Raw genomic sequence first — 25,894 nt, 5'->3', positions numbered from 1 at the left:
TCTAGGAAAAAGCTTAAACAGGTGCGAGGGCGCCAAGCATAGCGTGGGAAGCTCGCCGCCGGAATAGCTATCTCAAGTACTGCTGCTGGCGAGGGCGAAATACCTTCGTGTAATTATAATAACCCTAATAGGACTTCTTCCAAAGAAAAAACAAAGAGAAGAAAAAGAAAAGGGAACGGCTCAGAAGGCTATACTACGAGAGCTGTGACTGATACTTTTCTATATATATGTATTCATCTCATCTATGGGATCGCATGCGCGCGCTGTTGGTTTTAAAGCGTAACCGTGGTAGGGAAACGGAAGGCGATATAAGCATGCGTGTCCATGATACGCATACGACAAACTGCCTTACAATATTTAGAATTGATATATATATACACACACAAAAGCCAATATAGGCTGCTCGACACTATCTCGCGCGTTTTTATAGCGAAGTACATCAGAACCGACTCGTCGTTCCACAACAACCATTTCCTGAGTGATCGCCAGATATATGCCGAATAACTTCCTGTCATTCAATAAGAATGTCTCTCTTTCATGCAGCCTACCAATTCGCGCTGTTTCGGTTTAGACAAAACAATTTATCATTCGAGGCGCACTTGCCAGGTTTTCCTCCAGTTAAAACTGCCTGCGATGCCTATAGTGCAGCTCTTATCTCGCTCAACATACACAGTTCTATATATGTGCATCCGGTGCAATGCTTTCCGCTGTATCAGCAATTTCAATGTCATGGCCGATCATGTAAGCAAAAGTAGCTGTTTACTATTTACAATATCCAGAATTGATCAAACGTGAAGTTGTCACCGGCATTCTGAGTGGTTGGAAGGCATAATTTCTTTGAAAAATGGCCGCCAGAGGAGCAGCGTGAACTCGAGCGGCTTTATACACTAGGAAAACTGCCTTAAAATATTTAGACTTGAGGGGAAGCTTCGTTAACAAACTATAACACGGCAATCAGCACTCGTATACGACGAGAGAAATTATTGAGACGTGGGAAATTCCCTTGAAATAAATCTGGTTTGCGAGACAAATGCTTGTATGTCTTGAATCTCTTAAAAGATGAGGGGGGAAATATGCGCTCACCGAGAGGGCATCTTCTGCACGAGACCACCGCGAGGCACCTTACTGAGATGTAGAGAGCCTCGCGGCCGGAACGAAATCTCCCCTCTCCGTCGGCCCAGGGTGGAAAACGCGCTTTCCGATCGCTCAAGGTTGCGCGGATATTGTGTAGCTCTAGCGTCTAGGAAAAAGCTTAAACAGGTGCGGGGGCGCCAAGCATAGCGTGGGAAGCTCGCCGCCGGAATAGCTATCTCAAGTACTGCTGCTGGCGAGGGCGAAATACCTTCGTGTAATTATAATAACCCTAATAGGACTTCTTCCAAAGAAAAAACAAAGAGAAGAAAAAGAAAAGGGAACGGCTCAGAAGGCTATACTACGAGAGCTGTGACTGATACTTTTCTATATATATGTATTCATCTCATCTATGGGATCGCATGCGCGCGCTGTTGGTTTTAAAGCGTAACCGTGGTAGGGAAACGGAAGGCGATATAAGCATGCGTGTCCATGATACGCATACGACAAACTGCCTTACAATATTTAGAATTGATATATATATACACACACAAAAGCCAATATAGGCTGCTCGACACTATCTCGCGCGTTTTTATAGCGAAGTACATCAGAACCGACTCGTCGTTCCACAACAACCATTTCCTGAGTGATCGCCAGATATATGCCGAATAACTTCCTGTCATTCAATAAGAATGTCTCTCTTTCATGCAGCCTACCAATTCGCGCTGTTTCGGTTTAGACAAAACAATTTATCATTCGAGGCGCACTTGCCAAGTTTTCCTCCAGTTAAAACTGCCTGCGATGCCTATAGTGCAGCTCTTATCTCGCTCAACATACACAGTTCTATATATGTGCATCCGGTGCAATGCTTTCCGCTGTATCAGCAATTTCAATGTCATGGCCGATCATGTAAGCAAAAGTAGCTGTTTACTATTTACAATATCCAGAATTGATCAAACGTGAAGTTGTCACCGGCATTCTGAGTGGTTGGAAGGCATAATTTCTTTGAAAAATGGCCGCCAGAGGAGCAGCGTGAACTCGAGCGGCTTTATACACTAGGAAAACTGCCTTAAAATATTTAGACTTGAGGGGAAGCTTCGTTAACAAACTATAACACGGCAATCAGCACTCGTATACGACGAGAGAAATTATTGAGACGTGGGAAATTCCCTTGAAATAAATCTGGTTTGCGAGACAAATGCTTGTATGTCTTGAATCTCTTAAAAGATGAGGGGGGAAATATGCGCTCACCGAGAGGGCATCTTCTGCACGAGACCACCGCGAGGCACCTTACTGAGATGTAGAGAGCTTCGCGGCCGGAACGAAATCTCCCCTCTCCGTCGGCCCAGGGTGGAAAACGCGCTTTCCGATCGCTCAAGGTTGCGCGGATATTGTGTAGCTCTAGCGTCTAGGAAAAAGCTTAAACAGGTGCGGGGGCGCCAAAAATAGCGTGGGAAGCTCGCCGCCGGAATAGCTATCTCAAGTACTGCTGCTGGCGAGGGCGAAATACCTTCGTGTAATTATAATAACCCTAATAGGACTTCTTCCAAAGAAAAAACAAAGAGAAGAAAAAGAAAAGGGAACGGCTCAGAAGGCTATACTACGAGAGCTGTGACTGATACTTTTCTATATATATATGTATTCATCTCATCTATGGGATCGCATGCGCGCGCTGTTGGTTTTAAAGCGTAACCGTGGTAGGGAAACGGAAGGCGATATAAGCATGCGTGTCCATGATACGCATACGACAAACTGCCTTACAATATTTAGAATTGATATATATATACACACACAAAAGCCAATATAGGCTGCTCGACACTATCTCGCGCGTTTTTATAGCGAAGTACATCAGAACCGACTCGTCGTTCCACAACAACCATTTCCTGAGTGATCGCCAGATATATGCCGAATAACTTCCTGTCATTCAATAAGAATGTCTCTCTTTCATGCAGCCTACCAATTCGCGCTGTTTCGGTTTAGACAAAACAATTTATCATTCGAGGCGCACTTGCCAAGTTTTCCTCCAGTTAAAACTGCCTGCGATGCCTATAGTGCAGCTCTTATCTCGCTCAACATACACAGTTCTATATATGTGCATCCGGTGCAATGCTTTCCGCTGTATCAGCAATTTCAATGTCATGGCCGATCATGTAAGCAAAAGTAGCTGTTTACTATTTACAATATCCAGAATTGATCAAACGTGAAGTTGTCACCGGCATTCTGAGTGGTTGGAAGGCATAATTTCTTTGAAAAATGGCCGCCAGAGGAGCAGCGTGAACTCGAGCGGCTTTATACACTAGGAAAACTGCCTTAAAATATTTAGACTTGAGGGGAAGCTTCGTTAACAAACTATAACACGGCAATCAGCACTCGTATACGACGAGAGAAATTATTGAGACGTGGGAAATTCCCTTGAAATAAATCTGGTTTGCGAGACAAATGCTTGTATGTCTTGAATCTCTTAAAAGATGAGGGGGGAAATATGCGCTCACCGAGAGGGCATCTTCTGCACGAGACCACCGCGAGGCACCTTACTGAGATGTAGAGAGCTTCGCGGCCGGAACGAAATCTCCCCTCTCCGTCGGCCCAGGGTGGAAAACGCGCTTTCCGATCGCTCAAGGTTGCGCGGATATTGTGTAGCTCTAGCGTCTAGGAAAAAGCTTAAACAGGTGCGGGGGCGCCAAGCATAGCGTGGGAAGCTCGCCGCCGGAATAGCTATCTCAAGTACTGCTGCTGGCGAGGGCGAAATACCTTCGTGTAATTATAATAACCCTAATAGGACTTCTTCCAAAGAAAAAACAAAGAGAAGAAAAAGAAAAGGGAACGGCTCAGAAGGCTATACTACGAGAGCTGTGACTGATACTTTTCTATATATATGTATTCATCTCATCTATGGGATCGCATGCGCGCGCTGTTGGTTTTAAAGCGTAACCGTGGTAGGGAAACGGAAGGCGATATAAGCATGCGTGTCCATGATACGCATACGACAAACTGCCTTACAATATTTAGAATTGATATATATATACACACACAAAAGCCAATATAGGCTGCTCGACACTATCTCGCGCGTTTTTATAGCGAAGTACATCAGAACCGACTCGTCGTTCCACAACAACCATTTCCTGAGTGATCGCCAGATATATGCCGAATAACTTCCTGTCATTCAATAAGAATGTCTCTCTTTCATGCAGCCTACCAATTCGCGCTGTTTCGGTTTAGACAAAACAATTTATCATTCGAGGCGCACTTGCCAAGTTTTCCTCCAGTTAGCTCCAGATAGCTATAGATAGCTATAGATAGCTATAGATAGCTCCAGATAGCTATATGCCCATATTACTACATTTTTTTAGAATCATGTGTAACATATAAATTTTTTCCGATTTAGATGTACTATGAGATGCAATTCAGGGAATTGTGATATCATTTATCATTGCGAAGGTAGAGGTGTAAGCTTGATAGTTCTCGTTCTCTGAAAATTTGCGATTGTTTTTCTAATTTTGAATAAGCAGCTGATATTAATCAAACATTTGAAACCTTAAGTCACTAGATTTTAAGTTTTCCTTTTATATCCAAGAAATATCATCAAATTTGGCCCCGTGATTGCCGAGAAAAACGAATTATCCATTCACATGTATTTAGATAGGAGCACCCGAGCTAAAGCTTCCTTAAAGGCAGCTTAAAGACAAAGTAAGCGCATTTCCAGTTTTTTTGATGTTGCTGCTCGTGGAATATCTTAACGTTTTAGATTTCGAGTTTTTCCGCCACCTACCCAGATAATTTTGACAGGCGTGTTTTCGAAGCTAAGCTGTTGTACATGAGAAGCTTGTTGTATATGAGAGCGTCGTGAAGTAGTAGCTCATAGTGCTTTCGCGATATCAACCGTGTTGTACGCGAAAGGAGGACGAATTCCTACGTCCTATAAAAACATTGCCCAACATAAATACTACGGTGTTATTCAGCGTAGCCGCCACCGAGTTGGCCTTTTTCTTGGGAAAAAACACCATCCATTAAGGTACTATTTCTTTCTGTGTTCAGATAATTACACCATCTTAACCTCGCTCCTATATAACGTGGTAGTTCAAGAAGGTGTCACAAAATTGAAGAAAATATACTTAGTGGTTTTTTATATGAAATCCTGATTCAGTGAGATCTTCCACTGGCAGAGGAACAACTAGTGATTCCGAATGCCTCCTCCTAAAATATGGTCGTCTTGCGTAAAATTTGAAACAACTTTCTGGAGATGAACACATTGCGCGGAAAAACAGTCGCTACAGGTCAGCATTTCTTGCGCTTCTGCATTTCTTGCACATTAAATGATGCAGTGGAAATCATAGCGTTTGGCATCCCAAGGCAACGTGCGGCGATGAGAGGAAAAAATGTGTTTTCACATATGGTAAAGCCATAATCTTATTATGAAATACCCCCGTTGTGCGGGCTACGGAAAAAAAATAATTCGGACCACCTGGTTTTCTCTACGTTCACCTAAAGCACGAAAGAAGAACGCTTTTAAATTCGTTAAATACATTACTTTAGCTAAATACGTCTTGCCACTCTGAAGTAGACCGAAGGAATTAACTGATGTGAATGCCCGACCTAAACGTTTGCCTCGCTAGCAGGTGATCCTAAAGCACCACCTGGATAATTGGAAGTTAATGGTGATGACTCTTGGAAGCCTCCGCCAGGAGGATGAGTGGCAGCGCTGAAAAGGCCAAGCGTGGCTTCCATGACGACGTGGAGCAGTTCTTCAGAGACCTCGCTCTACAGGTGAGTAGCTGCTACAGACGCTGCATAGATTTTCCTAACACCTACCTGATGCGTGACACATTCTCTAAGCGCATTAACCTGTATAAAGTTAGTGCTTTTGCGACGGGTGGTCCTTACATACAACGCATAATACTGAATGTTTGAAACCAGCCCCGCCTCCGTGGTGCTGATTGGGCGGCACGCCCAGCGTGCTACAAATCTCGGGGGGGCCATGTTTGGAATTTGCGTCATATCCGCCAACCACATGAATGTGTCGTTTGCATAAGCGCTCTTTAATGGCCCATATTATAAAGGAAAGAGGAAATTAAAGTCCCGCAGTTCCCTTATTTCTTCAATCGCATACGCCACTAAAATAAAACCAGTTAAGCTTTTGGGAAATGTTGCTGCTGGTGACCTTTAACAATGGCGCCAGGAATCTAGTTACAACAACGTGATGCCAGGCCGCAACGTCGTTCTTGCCCATGTAGTGTTTATAATAACAACGCCCGTCTTCGGAGCTAAATAAAAAGGATCAGAAGGTCAGAGCCTCTTCGGCTGTAACCATCATAAATGATAAAAGTTTGGCGATTATCTATAAAATGTGAAAATGTGTATACCTTAATAAAAGGCCCCATGTTTTAGCGTACTTGTAAGCATGGTGCTACCAAATCGGGTTCGTTCTCGGTTAAATGCTACATATGCGGGAGTAAATTGCATATATGAACTATCATGCACCAAGATTTAAGTAATGATATTGCCACGTAATTTAGGTAATTAGGTAGTTTACGTAAGTGGCAAGGCAACTTAGTTTGCCTTCGCTTGGAGATACTCAAATTATTTTTTGCGTTCTACCTAATTACATAATAAGTCTTAATAAATTAGTAGTCAGCTTCTTAAACACTATAATTAGATGAAAAGTGCCAAAGAGAAAGTTGTAGAGCAACTTGAAATACTCCCGATACAGCTTTCTGTTGATCATTACGTGGTGCTAAACAATGTTTTTTCCGAGCATGAAAGAAGCCCTCGAATACACGCAAAATTGCCGCGCTCCAGGACGCTCGACGTTTATATATATATATATATATATATATATATATATCTTAATAAAACGGCATTTTATGCATTCAAGCGCAAGTGTAACTGGACACCGCCAATGCATTTCTCCGCAAAGTTCTGGAATTATCTCAAAACGGGTGTAATCTTGAGTATTCATTCCAAGTGGATCCGCTACTTCGCTAGAATTTGCAAATCGTAGGGTGGGCCATGAGGTAATTAGTTTAAACGTTAGTTACCGAATCTTTGTTAATTTGTCGATTATTCATTTTAATTTAAGTGCAAGTAGATTCCGCCGTTTCGAGTAGACTGCCTCGTGAAATACAGTTGTACTATCTGCCACAGGCAACCCTTAACAATTTTTGAAAGTATTCGGTGAACTACCCTGTGTATATGAACGAAGTGCAGGTGCACATTGATAAGCAGAAACAAACATTTAATTTTTATGGTTCCGTAGTGGTCCGGCCTTCATTGAGTGTGATTGCAAGCACCCAGAGCTCAGTTTATTCAGTTTCCATGTAAGAGTGAACTATAAGAAAGAAGCAAAAAAGAAAACGGAGGGCGTCATGCAACCCCCAACACGCGCATGTTCACTCAGAAAAAAAAAAACGCAGGTAGTTTATGAGCACAAACAAGCGTACATTCAGTAGCGTCCACAAGGAAGGGACTTGAGGAATATAAGATGGAAAGACGCATCCACAGGAATCCAGTGGAGAGCGGTCACATTTTGGCATAGAGCATGCGAGAGGTCGCAGCTGCCAGAAGAGTGTTCCTCTTGTTCTTTGTTTGAATTTAACTGCAACTTTTGTGACACCACGAAGATCGTCAATACAACCCCACTTGTTCCTAGCATACCCGCACTGTGACGTTCACTAACCTCTGCATTCCTTTGCATAAGTGTATTACTGGATGTGACGGTGAGAGCGGTGCCGAAGTGCAGTGAAGTAAAACGCCGATATCGGTGAGGCCGGTATTATTGGAATATCAAATTAATCTGAGAAGAATGAGAGTTAATGCACGTTTAATGAATACCGTTCTGACAAGCAATAAGTATGTGCATATTCTGTATGCGGCACGTATCTCTGTGTGTGCACGCTGCTACATACCATTATATGCTAAGCAATGCTGCCATAGCTTACAAGATATCAAGCCAATAATGATTCCATAAGTCAGTTGCTTTGATTACGCTGAAACGTGTTATGGGACTACCCATCCTGCTTTACAATGCTGTAGTTCCACATTTTGTACGTAGTAGCAGAGTTGTCAGGAAATAAACGATCTACAGCCAGGCTACTAAAGCCATATGGCAAGGTGGCTATGGGGGAATGAAGACAATAAACTTGATATCCAGGTAAAGAGTACGAGAAATTATTTGTCATATTGTGCGATACAGAGCTCTGTGTAACGAAAAGAAAAAGCGACCAGCCCACGTTACCAGCAGCGAGCTTGCACCAAAGCGATAACACAGCGAGTGGCAATGACTCGGCCGACTTCTGTACGCGGCCCCTGCCTTAATAACGTTGTGGTTGCAACGTCGTGCATAACCGATGGAAAGGAGAACAGACTAGACCTATCTTGTGCGCAGAAGTTGAGAATGACACGACGAACAAAAGAGCGAGATGCGATATGCGCGACCTTGAGGGACCGGTAAAGAGTTGAGGAAATTATAGACCTAATGAGCGTAACTCGTATATTATAGCTGCCATTGAGCGGAAAATATTCAGTTGCGCACCACATGTAACGTGTCGCGCACATAACGAGTATCAAAGAATGAATGCCGGAAGAGAAACAAGCGTAGTGGGGTGCTGCAGAGAACTACGTGGTGGGATAAGATATTGGGAGCTGCTACAAGGCAGGGAAAGCGGGAAATTGCTAGGAGAGGCCGACGTCCTGTAGTGGACATAAATATGTTGACTATAGTAAATAATTTATATCGTTTGACTATAGTAAATAATTTATATCGGCATAGATATTTCGGCTTGCTGGTGTGAAAATTTTTTGGCCTTGACATTTCCCCGTCTCTCGCGTCGAGGCTCATGTGGGCTTGCAGTTGCAAGCCGATCTTATTTTAACTCTTCCTCAATTTAGCTTTCACTTACTCGTATGTGTTAAAACCATACTCGCGGAAAGTGTGCTGTGGGTATGCTTTTTTGTTTGGTTGAAATGGCAACTGCTGTAGTTTGCGCGCATTAAAAAAAAATAAAGCCAATAAAACTGATCCCTCACGCTCTCCGTTACAATTTTACTAGCTTTATAAGTACATTTATTAGTATCAGTTCCCGTTTATTACTTTCGCCGTGCTTTTGAAAGAAAAAGCCGGGAATGCGGCAAGATGTCTCGTCGGCACCACGTAGCGTGGTAGCGTGGCGAGGTGCAAAAACACAAAGCAAAGGCAGCGTTCCTTCTACTTCCACGGCTACCATGAGTGTTCTTCGTGATCTTGATCTTCCTGGTAGCACACCCGGGAAAAATATGAGCTTCATTTGAGTTTGATGCGCATTCGCGGCAGCTATCGCAGCTCCGCATGTAGTAGGAGTGAAGAGTGAGTGAGCAGTAGCATGACAAGCCTATCAGATTTTTTCACCATTTCTCGGCTTGAGAACACTACCGACGCCAAATAAAATAAGGAGGAAATGTACAGGGAGTGGGCGGACAGTAGAAGGCAGGCTCTCACCTTTCTTTTCTCGTTTTTTCTGTAACTCGCCGACGCGGTATGTACTTGCCACGAGCTTGAGTTTTTCCATTTCACAAATGTTGGCGACAGTTGTGGGTATTTCGTTTCGTGCCTGCGCTTGCTCCATTCATCATCATCATCATCATCATCATCATCAGCCTGGTTACGCCCACTGCAGGGCAAAGGCCTCTCCCATACTTCTCCAACAACCCGGGTCATGTACTAATTGTGGCCATGCCGTCCCTGCAAACTTCTTAATCTCATCCGCCCACTTAACTTTCTGCCGCCCCCTGCTACGCTTCCCTTCCCTTGGGATCCAGTCCGTAACCCTTAATGACCATCGGTTATCTTCCCTCCTCATTACCTGTCCTGCCCATGCCCATTTCTTTTTCTTGATTTCAACTAAGATGTCTTTAACTCGCGTTTGTTCCCTCACCCAATCTGCTCTTTTCTTATCCCTTAACGTTACACCTATCATTCTTCTTTCCATAGCTCGTTGTGTCGTCCTCAATTTGAGTAGAACCCTTTTCGTAAGCCTCCAGGTTTCTGCCCCGTAGGTGAGTACTGGTAAGACACAGCTATTATATACTTTTCTCTTGAGGGATAACGGCAACCTGCTGTTCATGATTTGGGAATGCCTGCCAAACGCACTCCAGCCCATTCTTATTCTTCTGATTATTTCCGTCTCATGATCCGGATCCGCCGTCATTACCTGCCCTAAGTAGATGTATTCCCTTACGACTTCCAGTGCCTCGCTGCCTATTGTAAATTGCTGTTCTCTCCCGAGACTGTTAAGCATTACTTTAGTTTTCTGCATATTAATTTTTAGACCCACTCTTCTGCTTTGCCTCTCCAGGTCAGTGAGCATGCATTGCAATTGGTCCCCTGAGTTACTAAGCAAGGCAATATCATCAGCGAATCGCAAGTTACTAAGGTATTCTCCATTAACTTTTATCCCCAATTCTTCCCAATCCAGGTCTCTGAATACCTCCTGTAAACACGCTGTGAATAGCATTGGAGATATCGTATCTCCCTGCCTGACGCCTTTCTTTATTGAGATTTTGTGGCTTGCTTTATGGAGGACTACGGTGGCTGTGGAGCCGCTATAGATATCTTCCAGTATCTTTACATATGGCTCATCTACACCCTGATTCCGTAATGCCTCCATGACTGCTGAGGTTTCGACTGAATCAAACGCTTTCTCGTAATCAATGAAAGCTATATATAAGGGTCGGTTATATTCTGCACATTTCTCTATCACTTGATTGATAGTGTGAATATGGTCTATTGTTGAGTAGCCTTTACGGAATCCTGCCTGGTCTTTGGTTGACAGAAGTCTAAGGTGTTCCTGATTCTATTTGCAATTACCTTAGTAAATACTTCGTAGGCAACGGACAGTAAGCTGATCGGTCTATAATTTTTCAAGTCTTTGGCGTCCCCTTTCTTATGGATTAGGATTATGTTAGCGTTCTTCCAAGATTCCGGTACGCTCGAGGTTATGAGGCATTGCGTATACAGGGTGGCCAGTTTCTCTAGAACAATCTGACCACCATCCTTCAACAAATCTGCTGTTACCTGATCCTCCCCGGCTGCCTTCCCCCTTTGCATAGCTCCTAAGGCTTTCTTTACTTCTTCTGGCGTTACCTGTGGGATTTCGAATTCCTCTAGGCTATTCTCTCTTCCACTATCGTCGTGGGTGCCACTGGTACTGTACAAATCTCTATAGAACTCCTCAGCCACTTGAACTATCTCATCCATATTAGTAACGATATTGCCGGCTTTGTCTCTTAACGCACACATCTGATTCTTGCCTATTCCTAGTTTCTTCTTCACTGTTTTTAGGCTTCCTCCGTTCCTGAGAGCCTGTTCAATTCTATCCATATTATAGTTCCTGATGTCCGCTGTCTTACGCTTGTTGATTAACTTAGAAAGTTCTGCCAGTTCTATTCTAGCTGTAGGGTTAGAGGCTTTCATACATTGACGTTTCTTGATCAGATCTTTCGTCTCCTGCGATAGCTTACTGGTTTCCTGTCTAACGGAGTTACCACCGACTTCTATTGCGCACTCCTTAATGGTTCCCATGAGATAGTCGTTCATTGCTTCAACACTAAGGTCCTCTTCCTGAGTTAAAGCCGAATACCTGTTCTGTAGCTTGATCCGGAATTCCTCTAGTTTCCCTCTTACCGCTAACTCATTGATTGGCTTCTTGTGTACCAGTTTCTTCCGTTCCCTCCTCAAGTCTAGGCTAATTCGAGTTCTTACCATCCTATGGTCACTGCAGCGTACCTTGCCGAGTACGTCTACATCTTGTATGATGCCAGGGTTCGCGCAGAGTATGAAGTCGATTTCATTTCTAGTCTCACCATTCGGGCTCCTCCACGTCCACTTTCGACTAACCCGCTTGCGGAAAAAGGTGTTCATTATCCGCATATTATTCTGTTCTGCAAACTCTACTAATAATTCTCCTCTGCTATTCCTAGAGCCTATGCCATATTCCCCCACTGACTTGTCTCCAGCCTGCTTCTTGCCTACCCTGGCATTGAAGTCGCCCATCAGTATAGTGTATTTTGTTTTGACTTTACCCATCGCCGATTCCACGTCTTCATAAAAGCTTTCGACTTCCTGGTCATCATGACTGCATGTAGGGGCATAGACTTGTACCACCTTCAATTTGTACCTCTTATTATGTTTCACAACAAGACCTGCCACCCTCTCGTTAATGCTATAGAATTCCTGTATGTTACCAGCTATTTCCTTGTTAATCAGGAATCCGACTCCTAGTTCTCGTCTCTCCGCTAAGCCCCGGTAACACAGTACATGCCCGCTTTTTAGCACTGTATATGCTTCTTTTGTCCTCCTAACCTCACTGAGCCCTATTATATCCCATTTACTACCCTCTAATTCCTCCAATAACACTGATAGACTCGCCTCACTAGATAGCGTTCTCATTAGGGCGCTTGCTCCATTAGGGCGCTTTAATTAACCTTGACAAAAATAGTTCGCTCGTTAGCTCCTTTATTGCGGCAAGAAACATTTTGAAGCTGAGTTTACGCTGCGGTGCTGTCTCCGAAATTGTCTGGGTAGCCCATCTCACCCACAGCTATGCTATATATATATATATATATATATATATAATGGACTGGGGAGCTGGGCGCGCTCAACACTGCTGCTTCGTGAAGCATCGGGGCATTGTAATTTGCGCAGTGTTTTGAGCTCCACACGCGCTCTGAGTGTAGTTGCTTCTGTAGATAAACATTGGAGACCCCGCCGGAAGTGTGTAACGAACGCGCACGACAGTGTGTACGTAGCAAGGAATGTTGTTTTTGTAGAAATGAACAGCTTAGAGCAGGAAGGATCAATAGAAGCTTGCGGAATATTTCCTCTGTCGACAGGTTTTCGCGAAGCGAAGGATGTTCACTTGCACCTCCAGGGGCCATGCCACTAGCCCATGAAAGTGCTGCCACTACTACCTTGCAACAAGCCTTCATCAGTGTCCAGTGGCGCTTGGGCGCCTTGTTGGTGCCAAACAATGGCGTACTGCAAGGTATGCGTAGCTAACGCTGATGTCCCATAGTTTGGCCTTTATTCTAATACAACATGCATGTACGCACAGAGCACAGACAGAAAACACAAACGGTGTGGGATGTATAGCGCGGTGTTTCCTGAACCTTGTTATTCTTCGATGCAGCAGCTCTGGCCTAATTCACTGCGATATGCATTTGCTGTTGCTTTTTTACCATTGGCTAGCTGGTTTCACTAGTATGTCCAGCATATGGGTTTGCTGGAGTTTCCTCCTACGATGAGTTGTTGCATAAGACACTTCTATGAACAAACACACCGGTGTTTTGCGCTATAGAGCGCACAGACGAGGACACAAAACGATGAGACACACAAGCCCCACGAGCGTTTCGATATCACTTCGACATGTTAGCGACTTGATGGGCTCCGATTTCTGCGGAGTGTTGGCACACTCGGAAGAAAAAGTGGTCGTGGTAAATGTCCGGGTACGATAAATACAGGATCGTTGTCTCATTTGTTGACGCACAGTCTGTGCTTCTTACGGCACGAAATCCCAATGTGTGAGGATTAGGATATAAGTATTGTTCAAGAGCAAAGACAGTGTAAAAATAAATCGAATCAAGCACCCATTTCGCGAGCGCTAGTCTCGTGCGTAAGAATGTGCGAACGCGTCTAGCCAATGAAGAGTTCTTTGAACATTAGAGGTTCTGACGCCAGGGTTTTCAATATTTTGCTGTCACTAAGAAAGGAATCGTATTCTCTGCTTCTAACGTAGTCTTCGTTGTTTGACTGTCTGGTTTATAGTCTTCGTTATTTTATGCACAGCATGGTGTCATACAAAACATGCGTTTTCAAGGAGCTCGAATTATGATAGGTCCATTGGTCATCATCCTATGAGTTCGTACTAATAAACAAAATTTCGATAATGTCGTTGGGTGGCATTTCAACATCGATCAGCCCCAACAACGATCATCATGATAATGACATCATTCTGTGGGTACTGCAGATGACGGGTGATGCGTTATAGTACGAAACGTTTGGAAATAGGGAAACGTGAAAACGATGTACGGTTCGCTGACATTCGCCCCACCCAAAATAATAATAATAATAATAATAATAATAATAATAATAATAATAATAATAATAATAATAATAATAATAATAATAATAATAATAATAATAATATAAATAATAATAATAATAATTGGTGAACAACGTATAGAAGCACTTTCCAGCCCCCATGCGGACTGAGCAGGGCAGCACAAGGGTTGAAATCACAATCGGGTTAAATATACTGCCGAAAGAACTGACACATAGCCACATAGGAGTCAGTTACGACAGCGTTGTTGCGATTTGAGTGAAATAATTGTGTTAATGCTACTTAAGAAATAATTGCGTCGTACAGATGAAGGGAAACGTGTAGATAACGTAGATAGGGCCAGTCGGTTTCAGCTAGCTTATACTCTTCCTAAAGTGGGGGAAGTATATTAGAACAGGAGAAATTAGCAGCATCATATTAGCCGAAAAAGTCAGTGTTATAAAAAAAAACAATGTTTTCCTTGTCATCTCTGATATTCCACATGTGCTGCTGTTGCTGCCGCCTATGTGGCGATGCCTAACGGTAACTGATTGTGAATGAAGGGTGTACGAATGCCTGAATAAGAGTCAGAGCAGGCTTGATTGCAGACATAAAAAATTGTAACACCCTGGCCCTCTGTGGGTCACTACGACGGAAATTTACGAATGTCAAAATTCGATATTTGGCATCTATGCTGTACGATGTGTCGTTTCGCTGCTTGAATACTACTGGCATTACCAACCGTCGACAACCATTGTACTGGGGCCTAAGTGAATTTATTTATTTTTGGCCGCTGCCAATTCGCTCACTCTATACATGCAGTAGCTTATCTTAATCTGCGCCTATGTAATAGCGGTAGAACGTCACCTACGCATAAAACTTGTATAAAACTTGCATAAAACAGACAAACGTAACTGACAAAAAGTCGCCTTCAGCAACACAATCTTAGTTAAATATGTCTTAATGCTTTTTATTACGTATCTACTGTTCAGTATCTACATATTAGGCTTTTTGGAGCCCTCTCTCACCATTTCGCTCTGTCCTTCTCTCGCTCTTTCTCTCGTTTGCAGCGCCCAGGCTTGCCGGAAGAGTTGACCGAGAAGAAGTGAATAGCGCAATAATTGAACATTTTGAGCCCTTTGGTCAAACGGCAAGTTGACATGTCGGCTACATCGGAAGAAGCTATAGGGCATAGAAAGTTTTACACAGGGTTGCTCTGAAACAAATTTGTACGCCTGAAAGTAAATTCACACTAGTACAGTCAATGAGCGAGGGACCTTCGCATGACCATAAGTGCTAGAGCTCTGATAAGCTCACCTAATGGGCCGACTGCACCTGCTTTCCGTCCACGTACGTAGTTTCGAGGAGGATAAAGATGAGGTGGTTGCGTGCGAGTCGTGTTGTACAACAGTCTTGATACTGAGGCACAATTTGAGACAAAAATTTTTCCCACATCGCCGTATGCAGGTTTATTTGTCGTGAAATACTTCAGGCACATCATTTGTACGGCCGCTCGAGTGATCCAGGGGATATCACGCTCTGTCGCTGAGGAGGACACAAATTCACAATTCCTTGGCAACGGCCATATTGTTGTGGGAATCGCCAGCAGTATAAGAACGATACGCCCACCCAGCATTTGGAATATGATTGATTTGAAATTTTGCTGAAGCGATTATATAAATGTTGCAAAATGGTTGAGAAGAAAATGGCGTTGAAACGAGGACTGTTTTCCTCGTGATGATAGCAAATAAACTAGATCGCCTAAATGCATTTTGTATATTCGCTCGTGAAAGTAAAATTCCACTCTTACATTCAAGGAGCCAGTGACTTTAGCTCGCATGAAATAATGCTAGTGCTTTGGATAGCTCACCTGGTGCGGCAACTGATCCCGGCCAAATTCCTTTCGCAGGCACAGTATTGGTGAGGATGAATTTGAGCATAAAAAGGATCCACATTTTATTTCGTATATCTAGCGACGCATACGCATGCGCAGATAAACGTAGGTTCTATAAACTTTCTCGCCTTTTTTTTATTACAAGATTTTGGTCTTGCTAATATCAACTGCCTCTTTCATCTTGTTTTTATACAATGTGCCTCTGCATGGCATTTTCTCGACCTGGAAAGGTCCATGTGCATTATATGCTTCTATATCTACAACATGAATATTTCATGGTTGAAAATAACGGCGCGCAGTTACCGTAGGTGTTAGTTGCGCCTCTAGAAGTTTTCCCGTTGAGAATTCACTTTCCTTTAGTTCTTTTATTCTGCGCAATTTGTGTCGGGTTGTGTATGAATTTGTGCAGCATACAAGAAGCTTTAGTTGCAAATATACATGAAACCAACAGTTGCCATTGTAGTTGACTGTTTCTTCTCTCGCTGTAATGCCTTCTGTGTCACGGGTAATAAATAAAAATGAAATTTGTCTACATTGATTAACGTGCTTTTTTTGACAACTAATACTAGTAATAACTAGTAACTAAACTATTAATGTTTCCCGGGGTCATAGTTATGGCTCTATTTCCCAGAACTCGCCGCACGCATCGTGCGTATCTCATACACTTATTCTTTTGTGCCTCTCCAATGCGGCGTAGTCCACAGTAATCCACAAATGATTGTGCCAGCATTACCCCTTCTCTTCCTCCCAGGAAAGTGGAGAGGAGGAGGGAGCGTGCATTGGTTTCAGGTTTAACAGGAGAGGGCGTGAATGAGGAGGGTTTGGAGGGAACACACGTTCGGTTGGTTTATGTGCCGCGAGCCAAGGGAGAAGTAGGAGGGGTAGGTTTGGCGGCTGCTGGTGCTGCGACCGTGGCAAGGCGGATTTACAACGAATACGTGAAACAGGCCTGACGAGCGGAGCAACCAACACTCGAAGTACGCAATTCGTATTTGCCACGTCATACCTGAACGCTTGCCGGAAAGCAAATGTCGCTCCCGGAGGCGGTCCCGCGAGCTTTTAATGCGAAAGCCTTATATTCCCCATGAAGCCGAAGGGCGTCCTTCGGGCGTTAACAACCGATGGTACAAAAAACCCCCGTGATCAAGGGACGAAGTCACGCACCTGGCGCTGGACCTGGTGCGGGTGGCACTGCGAAATCCCACGATGAACACTCACGGCGTCGGACGCACGCCGGGGCCCGCACCCGAAAAATTCACTTTCCCCAATTTGCGAATTGAGTTGACCCACGTTCCAAACCGACCTGACCCTATTCCAAGATTGACTTGGCCCCCATAAAAAATGACTTAGCCCAATTCGAAAATAGAGTTGACCCATGTTCCAAACCAGCCTGGCCGAAGTGCAAAATTTGGATGACCCACCCCCAAAATTCACTTTGACCAATACGAAAATTGAGTTGACCTACGTTTTAAAGCTGACCTGGCTCACTCCTATAACTGACTTGGCCCACCCTGAAAAGCTTAGTCTCCCACTGCCAAGATTGAGTTTGGCCAATTCGAAAACTGAGTGCGAAACCGACCTGGCCCCCTCCTGTAATTGACTTGGCTCACACCCAAAAAATGGGTCACCCATCCTCGAAATTGACTTTTCCAGATTCGAGCACATTACCAAGTAAAGATATCGCGCAGAAAAATCGGAATTATTTCGCGTTGAACGCACCTAAGGAGACTGAAGTGCCTCTGTCAACTTTTCAAGTTACGGCTATGAACTTGAGAAATGTTTGGTGTATAACTCTCAGAGATGTGTGTCCTTGGCGTTTGCAAGGTCGTTCGCAGCCCTAGCTCGTGGTGTCGGTGAGAGTTCTGTGTAAAAATCCTCCGGTAAATGCCCTGTGGCCGGTGCAAGGGCCCTGTGGAAATTGTTTACTCGGCTGTGCTTTCTGGAAGATTTGGTTTGTTAACTGAACATTCTTTTAAACAAAAGTTTGCCAATTCTTGCTCTACTATATCGTCGTCTATATGCCTACACTTGGGTACTAAATACTGACATTTGTCTACAAAAATCCACAATAGGAGATTAAGTCCACCAGTTTAAGTCCATCATTAGGTACGCAGTTTATGACTAAAGTCTTTGTGGAACAGCGAATGAGAGGCAGCAATAATAATTATTGTGTTTAGAGCAGGCACAAATGGTGAGGAAGAAGCTTGACAAGCGCGTATAGCTTTTTTCTTAAACGATGTTCAGATCAATCAGCAATTCTCCCGCTGCAGAGTAAACAATGAGAAATGTGCACACATTGTTTAGAAAAGACAAGAGCTGTCTGTGGAAATTCCAAACAAAGCTATACCAAACGTTGGCTTGAGGACATTCCAGCTTCCTGCCTGGTGATTTTTCTATATTGCGGAAAATTTCCCGTAAATTTTTTTCTTTGTGTATGCTTATCGTGTCGGTTTTATACGCAGAGAGATAGAAAGTGAACGATTCTTTGTGGGTATTTATAAGTGACGTTCCTAAACGCCTGCCTAACTTTGGATGACCCTGACATGTCGAGTGCACATATGACGTAGTTAGACGTCCATTTGCTGAATATGTCCTAATAATTTCCGCCCTTTGGCGAGACAAGGCTAATTTCTATTTTGCATATTAGTATATTCCACTTGGATGTTTACCCACTTACATAGTTTAAACATTGGTTATTTTAAGACCATAATGGCAGTAGAGTAGAGACTACGAGTCCATCTTTTTTGCTATGGAATAGAAGCGAGGACGAAGACTATATCAATCCTTAGTAATCGGCACTTTAGTTAAGCATTCGATAAATAAATGTTCCATGGCAAGAGCTTCGTAGATATGTTGTACTTGTCTGTTTCGCTAATTCGCAAGTGCGCTTCTATTCATTGCATATTTCACCTACTAATGGCAGCACTTGTCGTGGTTCAAATGAAATTTAAGTACTAGCTGCACATGCTGGTCTCCCTTGAATAGGCTCGTTTCATAACGACACCTACAACTGCACTTTACACGTCATCAGAGAAGCAAACCGAACTCGCACACGGTGTTTGCAAAAAGAAAGCGACCATGCCGCCATTAGCCTGGCCAAAATGCATCGCGGGAAAACGACCTTTACTATTACGAAAATAGTTTAATGTTGAATTTTCATCGATCGGTGCTCTAGCGGCGTCCGCTTAGTGGCAATCCTGAGGCCATTCCCTGAACTACGGTGACGAAATAGGTTTCCGGTAAATTTGGAAATCAGCGTTCATTGAGACTTCGCGGGAAAATAATACAAATCAAGGCACGAAGCCCCCCAAATTGGTGTAGGAATATGTAGACATACGCGCTATAGCATCGGGATGTCTCCTGCGTGGGTGTGTCCTTGGTGCTGGCAGGCTTGAATGATGCAGTTGAAATTATCAGGTTTCGCGTCCGAGAGCAACACAACGCTACGAGAAACGCCGCAGTTGGCGACTCCTGAACAATTTGTACCGCCAGGTGTTCTTAACGTGCATTTACATGCAAGTTCACGAGCTTTTCTTTAGCACTCTCGTAGCCATAGAAATGCGGGCGCCCAGGCCATAAACTGAATCTGCAGTCTTGTTCTCAAGAGGAAAAGGCTATATAGCCCCTGTGCCACTGCGGTCGGTAATCCTTCAATAGCAACAATTTCCCGAAAGCAAATGCTTCAGGATGCATGCCAACTAAAGCGTTGTTTAGTGTTGATATTGCAGGCACTGATTTCCGCCAGCGGCAATCACGTGCAGTCGGAAATGTTCTTGCCTGCCTCGGCGTTATTAGGCGTTTCTTGAAGTCATTCTTTGGTACAAAGATGCGAGATACGCCTTGGTAAATCTATGGCTGTAGCATTTTCCTGAGAAATAAAGGGTCGCAGATATGGCTATTGCTGGCAGTAAGGACGGTATTCGTGCGGGTTGCAAATAGAGAAAAGCTGTTGTTTTGCAGATATTTAAAGCAAATTAGATCTTAGGCATAAGGTGTTAATTATTCCGTGTGCTCGCGCCAAGCTTTTGCTTTACACCGACCTAGTTCAACGCCGTCATCACCGCGAGAAATTCGGAACAATGTTCACTTTTCTCACAAGCACAACTCGCCCTTCTCTCAACCAGGAGCCGCCGGCCGGAATGAAGGCAATATCCGGTGGATTGCTAATCGTGATGGCTGGATTACAGGGAATCGCCGACGGTGAGTCACTTTGATAACACTGCCTTTTTTCGACACAAAGGAGTTGTGAATCATTTTTAAACAATACTCGGCTATATATATATTTCCACCACCGTTCAAATGCCTTCCGAACCATGTTGCAAGAATGTTCTCCAAATGTAGCGCTTAGATATTTGAAACGTAATAGGTACCTATATTGTGACATAAAGGGTGGGCGAAATTTACAAATATATGTGGAAAATTCACATCCAAGATAGCAGAATAACAAACACGAACGTGCTTTTGCGAATATCATCGTCGTCCTTCCGAGCGCTTTCTGCAGAATGCGGGAATGGCCTGTAGGATATTACCGCCGGCGGTTGAAGTGCCGTATAGGCACTTACAAGGGTTTTAGGCTGAAACGTACGGCTTGAGACGGCACACACGCATGATGTCGGTGGACGAAAATGAAAATGACGACTGACCATTAACGGAGAGTCTTAGTATGTGAACTCTGGCGTAGCTGGCGCGGTACCTGTTAGGGCCTGGTGTAGGGGGAAAGTTTCGAAGATGGGTAGACGTTCAGCACAATGCGTTGGCGGGCTAGTTGGTGCGAATCCATGAATACTTTAAGCGCAAAAAGACAGACAAATGATGTCAGTTGAGAGTAGCGCCTTGTCCTGTCGTCTTTCTTGTGTCTGTCTTTTTGCGCTTAACAAAGTATTCATGGGTAGACGTGGTGGCGAGGCGTCCAAAAAGAATCAAGGAGCCTGACTTCAAGTGAGGGTTTCTGTGATTGCTATCGTAACGTGCCTTTTCAGTCATCTACGAGGAAGAGAGACGGTGCTGCGCAATGTGACGAGCTTGAGTTTGAGTTTGTGTACGAGCAATGGCGTCGCGGGAATGTTCTGCAGAAGCGTGCGTAGATGATGGAAGTAGTGTCTCAAAATACAACGGGGATAGCGGCCAAATAACATTCTACAGGTGGTAGGCAGTGGTAAGTTTGTAACGTGTGGAACGCGAGCGAAGAATATCATCGAAAACTTGTGAGCGCGATCTGTCAGCAGCTGCCGTGGAGAGCCGTTGTCGGGGATTACGTCATGAAGCAGCAAATATTCAACCTCAGGGGCGCAACTAATCGGCAGTACCCGTGTGATGGCCCACAGTATCGCGTAGCCAGTGATGCACTTGTTCCCAGAAATGCTCGCCGGAAATTGTCCAACGAGGACATGGCCGGTGCTGTAGAACGGACTAGCTGGAATGCGTATAGGCTGAAGTGGGCCGGCAGGCTGCAAGGGCGAACGCTTGCGGCGTTGGAAGGACTCGCAACTAGCAACGTATCGGTGCACAGAACGGTAAAGGCCTGGGCAGAAGAACCATCGCCGCACGCGGGCGTATTTACGGGATACTGCGATGTGGCAAGCTTTTGCGGCATCGTGGAGCTGGTGTAGAATAGCACTGAGGGGCGTAGCTCCTATGAGCAGAAGCTCGGGACCGTCGGAGTTTGCACTGCGACCGTAGAGAACATTGTCGCGGAGCACGAACAGCTGAGGGACAGGTCGAAGTGATTAGAGCGTGGACGATCGACGATGGAGCACAAGTTTGCATCGATGAGCTGTTGACTGCGTATATCACCCAAGCCGGAGATGGTAATGACGCAGAGGCCGGAATAGTTGGCAGTGAAGTCTGGAGGGTCCGCGGGATGACGTGATAGGCAATCGGCGTCTTGGTGCATGGCGCCGGACTTGTATAGGACCTCAGTGCTGTATTCTTGAAGCTTTTAGGACCTAGTGACCAAGTCGTCCTGTCGGGCTTGTTTCTCGGAATTTTGAGAATCACAGCCCACAAGCAAATGTCATGAAACAGAACACCGATAGCGCATGCCTTTAATATTTGAGAATATTTAAATATTAAAAGTGCGAAACATTATCAGAAACGCGAAAACGATGCAATTGTTTAATGCGGCTGGTGGACAACCTCCAGCATCGACCAACCCAAGAGGCCGCGTTTCTACCAATAAGCTCGCCTTTGTGCATAGCGTCTGCCGCCAGCGTTTGCCAGTAAACAATTCGGTAACATAAGGTGCAGTTACTGGCAAGAGCGAGAAGCAGTCAGGGGTCTTTGAATGCTGTCGCGTTCCACTCTTCAGATGAAGCTTTAGCTCGGGCCCATTTCTGGCGCGGCCTATTCAAGTAAACGTGAAACGCAAGAAAGTTTTACTCAGATAACCCCTCGATCGATATTAATAAAATTTGTTGGATGGGAAGGAGAAAGTTAAGCTCTAGTGCCTTTCGGAAGCAGCATTTCGATTTAGGGCCTGAATTTTGTTAAAAAGATTTTTAAGAATTCGGGACCTTGAGAAATATAGAAGGACAAAGTTTACAAATTAATAACTCTGCATCAAGAACAGATATCGCGGTTCTGTAAACGGCATGCATTAGATCATTGAAAGCGGACAAATTATGTATGTCATTTTGTATCTTACGTAAATTTGTCACGTTGTGTTAAAGGGCACTGCAATAGCTATATTCCCATATTACTACATTTTTTTAGAATCATGTGTAACATATAAATTTTTTCCGATTTAGATGTACTATGAGATGCAATTCAGGGAATTGTGATATCATTTATCATTGCGAAGGTAGAGGTGTAAGCTTGATAGTTCTCGTTCTCTAAAAATTTGCGATTTTTTTTCTAATTTTGAATAAGCAGCTGATATTAATCAAACATTTGAAACCTTAAGTCACTAGATTTTAAGTTTTCCTTTTATATCCAAGAAATATCATCAAATTTGGCCCCGTGATTGCCGAGAAAAACGAATTATCCATTCACATGTATTTAGATAGGAGCACCCGAGCTAAAGCTTCCTTAAAGGCAGCTTAAAGACAAAGTAAGCGCATTTCCAGTTTTTTTGATGTTGCTGCTCGTGGAATATCTTAACGTTTTAGATTTCGAGTTTTTCCGCCACCTACCCAGATAATTTTGACAGGCGTGTTTTCGAAGCTAAGCTGTTGTATATGAGAAGCTTGTTGTATATGAGAGCGTCGTGAAGTAGTAGCTCATAGTGCTTTCGCGATATCAACCGTGTTGTACGCGAAAGGAGGACGAATTCCTACGTCCTATAAAAACATTGCCCAACATAAATACTACGGTGTTATTCAGCGTAGCCGCCACCGAGTTGGCCTTTTTCTTGGGAAAAAACACCATCCATTAAGGTACTATTTCTTTCTGTGTTCAGATAATTACACCATCTTAACCTCGCTCCTATATAACGTGGTAGTTCAAGAAGGTGTCACAAAATTGAAGAAAATATACTTAGTGGTTTTTTATGCAATCCTGATTCAGAGAGATCTTCCACTGGCAGAGGAACAACTAGTGATTCCGAATGCCTCCTCCTAAAATATGGTCGTCTTGCGTAAAATTTGAAACAACTTTCTGGAGATGAACACATTGCGCGGAAAAACAGTTGCTACAGGTCAGCATTTCTTGCGCTTCTGCATTTCTTACACATTAAATGATGCAGTGGAAATCATAGCGTTTGGCATCCCAAGGCAACGTGCGGCGATGAGAGGAAAAAATGTGTTTTCACATATGGTAAAGCCATAATCTTATTATGAAATACCCCCGTTGTGCGGGCTACGGAAAAAAAATAATTCGGACCACCTGGTTCTCTCTACGTGCACCTAAAGCACGAAAGAAGAGCGCTTTTAAATTCGTTAAATACATTACGTTAGCTAAATACGTCTTGCCACTCTGAAGTAGACCGAAGGAATTAACTGATGTGAATGCCCGACCTAAACGTTTGCCTCGCTAGCAGGTGATCCTAAAGCACCACCTGGATAATTGGAAGTTAATGGTGATGACTCTTGGAAGCCTCCGCCAGGAGGATGAGTGGCAGCGCTGAAAAGGCCAAGCGTGGCTTCCATGACGACGTGGAGCAGTTCTTCAGAGACCTCGCTCTACATGTGAGTAGCTGCTACAGACGCTGCATAGATTTTCCTAACACCTACCTGATGCGTGACACATTCTCTAAGCGCATTAACCTGTATAAAGTTAGTGCTTTTGCGACGGGTGGTCCTTACATACAACGCATAATACTGAATGTTTGAAACCAGCCCCGCCTCCGTGGTGCTGATTGGGCGGCACGCCCAGCGTGCTACAAATCTCGGGGGGGCCATGTTTGGAATTTGCGTCATATCCGCCAACCACATGAATGTGTCGTTTGCATAAGCGCTCTTTAATGGCCCATATTATAAAGGAAAGAGGAAATTAAAGTCCCGCAGTTCCATTATTTCTTCAATCGCATACGCCACTAAAATAAAACCAATTAAGCTTTTGGGAAATGTTGCTGCTGGTGACCTTTAACAATGGCGCCAGGAATCTAGTTACAACAACGTGATGCCAGGCCGCAACGTCGTTCTTGCCCATGTAGTGTTTATATTACAACGCCCGTCTTCGGAGCTAAATAAAAAGGATCAGAAGGTCAGAGCCTCTTCGGCTGTAACCATCATAAATGATAAAAGTTTGGCGATTATCTATAAAATGTGAAAATGTGTATACCTTAATAAAAGGCCCCATGTTTTAGCGTACTTGTAAGCATGGTGCTACCAAATCGGGTTCGTTCTCGGTTAAATGCTACATATGCGGGAGTAAATTGCATATATGAACTATCATGCACCAAGATTTAAGTAATGATATTGCCACGTAATTTAGGTAATTAGGTAGTTTACGTAAGTGGCAAGGCAACTTAGTTTGCCTTCGCTTGGAGATACTCAAATTATTTTTTGCGTTCTACCTAATTACATAAGTCTTAATCAATTAGTAGTCAGCTTCTTAAACACTATAATTAGATGAAAAGTGCCAAAGAGAAAGTTGTAGAGCAACTTGAAATACTCCCGATACAGCTTTCTCTTGATCATTACGTGGTGCTAAACAATGTTTTTTCCGAGCATGAAAGAAGCCCTCGAATACACGCAAAATTGCCGCGCTCCAGGACGCTCGACGTTTATATATATATATATATATATATATATATATATATATATATATATATATATATATATATATATCTTAATAAAACGGCATTTTATGCATTCAAGCGCAAGTGTAACTGGACACCGCCAATGCATTTCTCCGCAAAGTTCTGGAATTATCTCAAAACGGGTGTAATCTTGAGTATTCATTCCAAGTGGATCCGCTACTTGGCTAGAATTTGCAAATTGTAGGGTGGGCCATGAGGTAATTAGTTTAAACGTTAGTTACCGAATCTTTGTTAATTTGTCGATTATTCATTTTAATTTAAGTGCAAGTTGATTCCGCCGTTTCGAGTAGACTGCCTCGTGAAATACAGTTGTACTATCTGCCACAGGCAACCCTTAACAATTTTTGAAAGTATTCGGTGAACTACCCTGTGTATATGAACGAAGTGCAGGTGCACATTGATAAGCAGAAACAAACATTTAATTTTTAGGGTTCCGTAGTGGTCCGGCCTTCATTGAGAGTGTGATTGCAAGCACCCAGAGCTCAGTTTATTCAGTTTCCATGTAAGAGTGAACTATAAGAAAGAAGCAAAAAAGAAAACGGAGGGAGTCATGCAACCCCCAACACGCGCATGTTCACTCAGAAAAAAAAATCGCAGGTAGTTTATGAGCACAAACAAGCGTACATTCAGTAGCGTCCACAAGGAAGGGACTTGAGGAATATA

At 43.7% G+C, this 25,894-nt stretch overlaps 1 protein-coding gene across 1 annotated transcript in view; it reads left to right on the top strand.

Moving 5' to 3' along the window:
* Positions 1-25,894, top strand: part of LOC142590346 (uncharacterized) — a 173,888-nt gene that overhangs the window by 81,424 nt on the left and 66,570 nt on the right. The window contains exons 11-12 of the mRNA XM_075702401.1: positions 12,934-13,085; positions 20,157-20,232. Coding sequence (XP_075558516.1) covers positions 12,934-13,085; positions 20,157-20,232 — 228 coding nt within the window. The remainder of the gene's footprint in view (positions 1-12,933; positions 13,086-20,156; positions 20,233-25,894) is intronic.

This window comes from Dermacentor variabilis, chromosome 8 (assembly GCF_050947875.1).
Source record: "Dermacentor variabilis isolate Ectoservices chromosome 8, ASM5094787v1, whole genome shotgun sequence".
NCBI classification, from domain to species: domain Eukaryota; kingdom Metazoa; phylum Arthropoda; class Arachnida; order Ixodida; family Ixodidae; genus Dermacentor; species Dermacentor variabilis.
The sequence above is the reverse complement of the archived record's forward strand: the minus strand, read 5'-3'. Positions and strand labels throughout refer to the sequence as shown.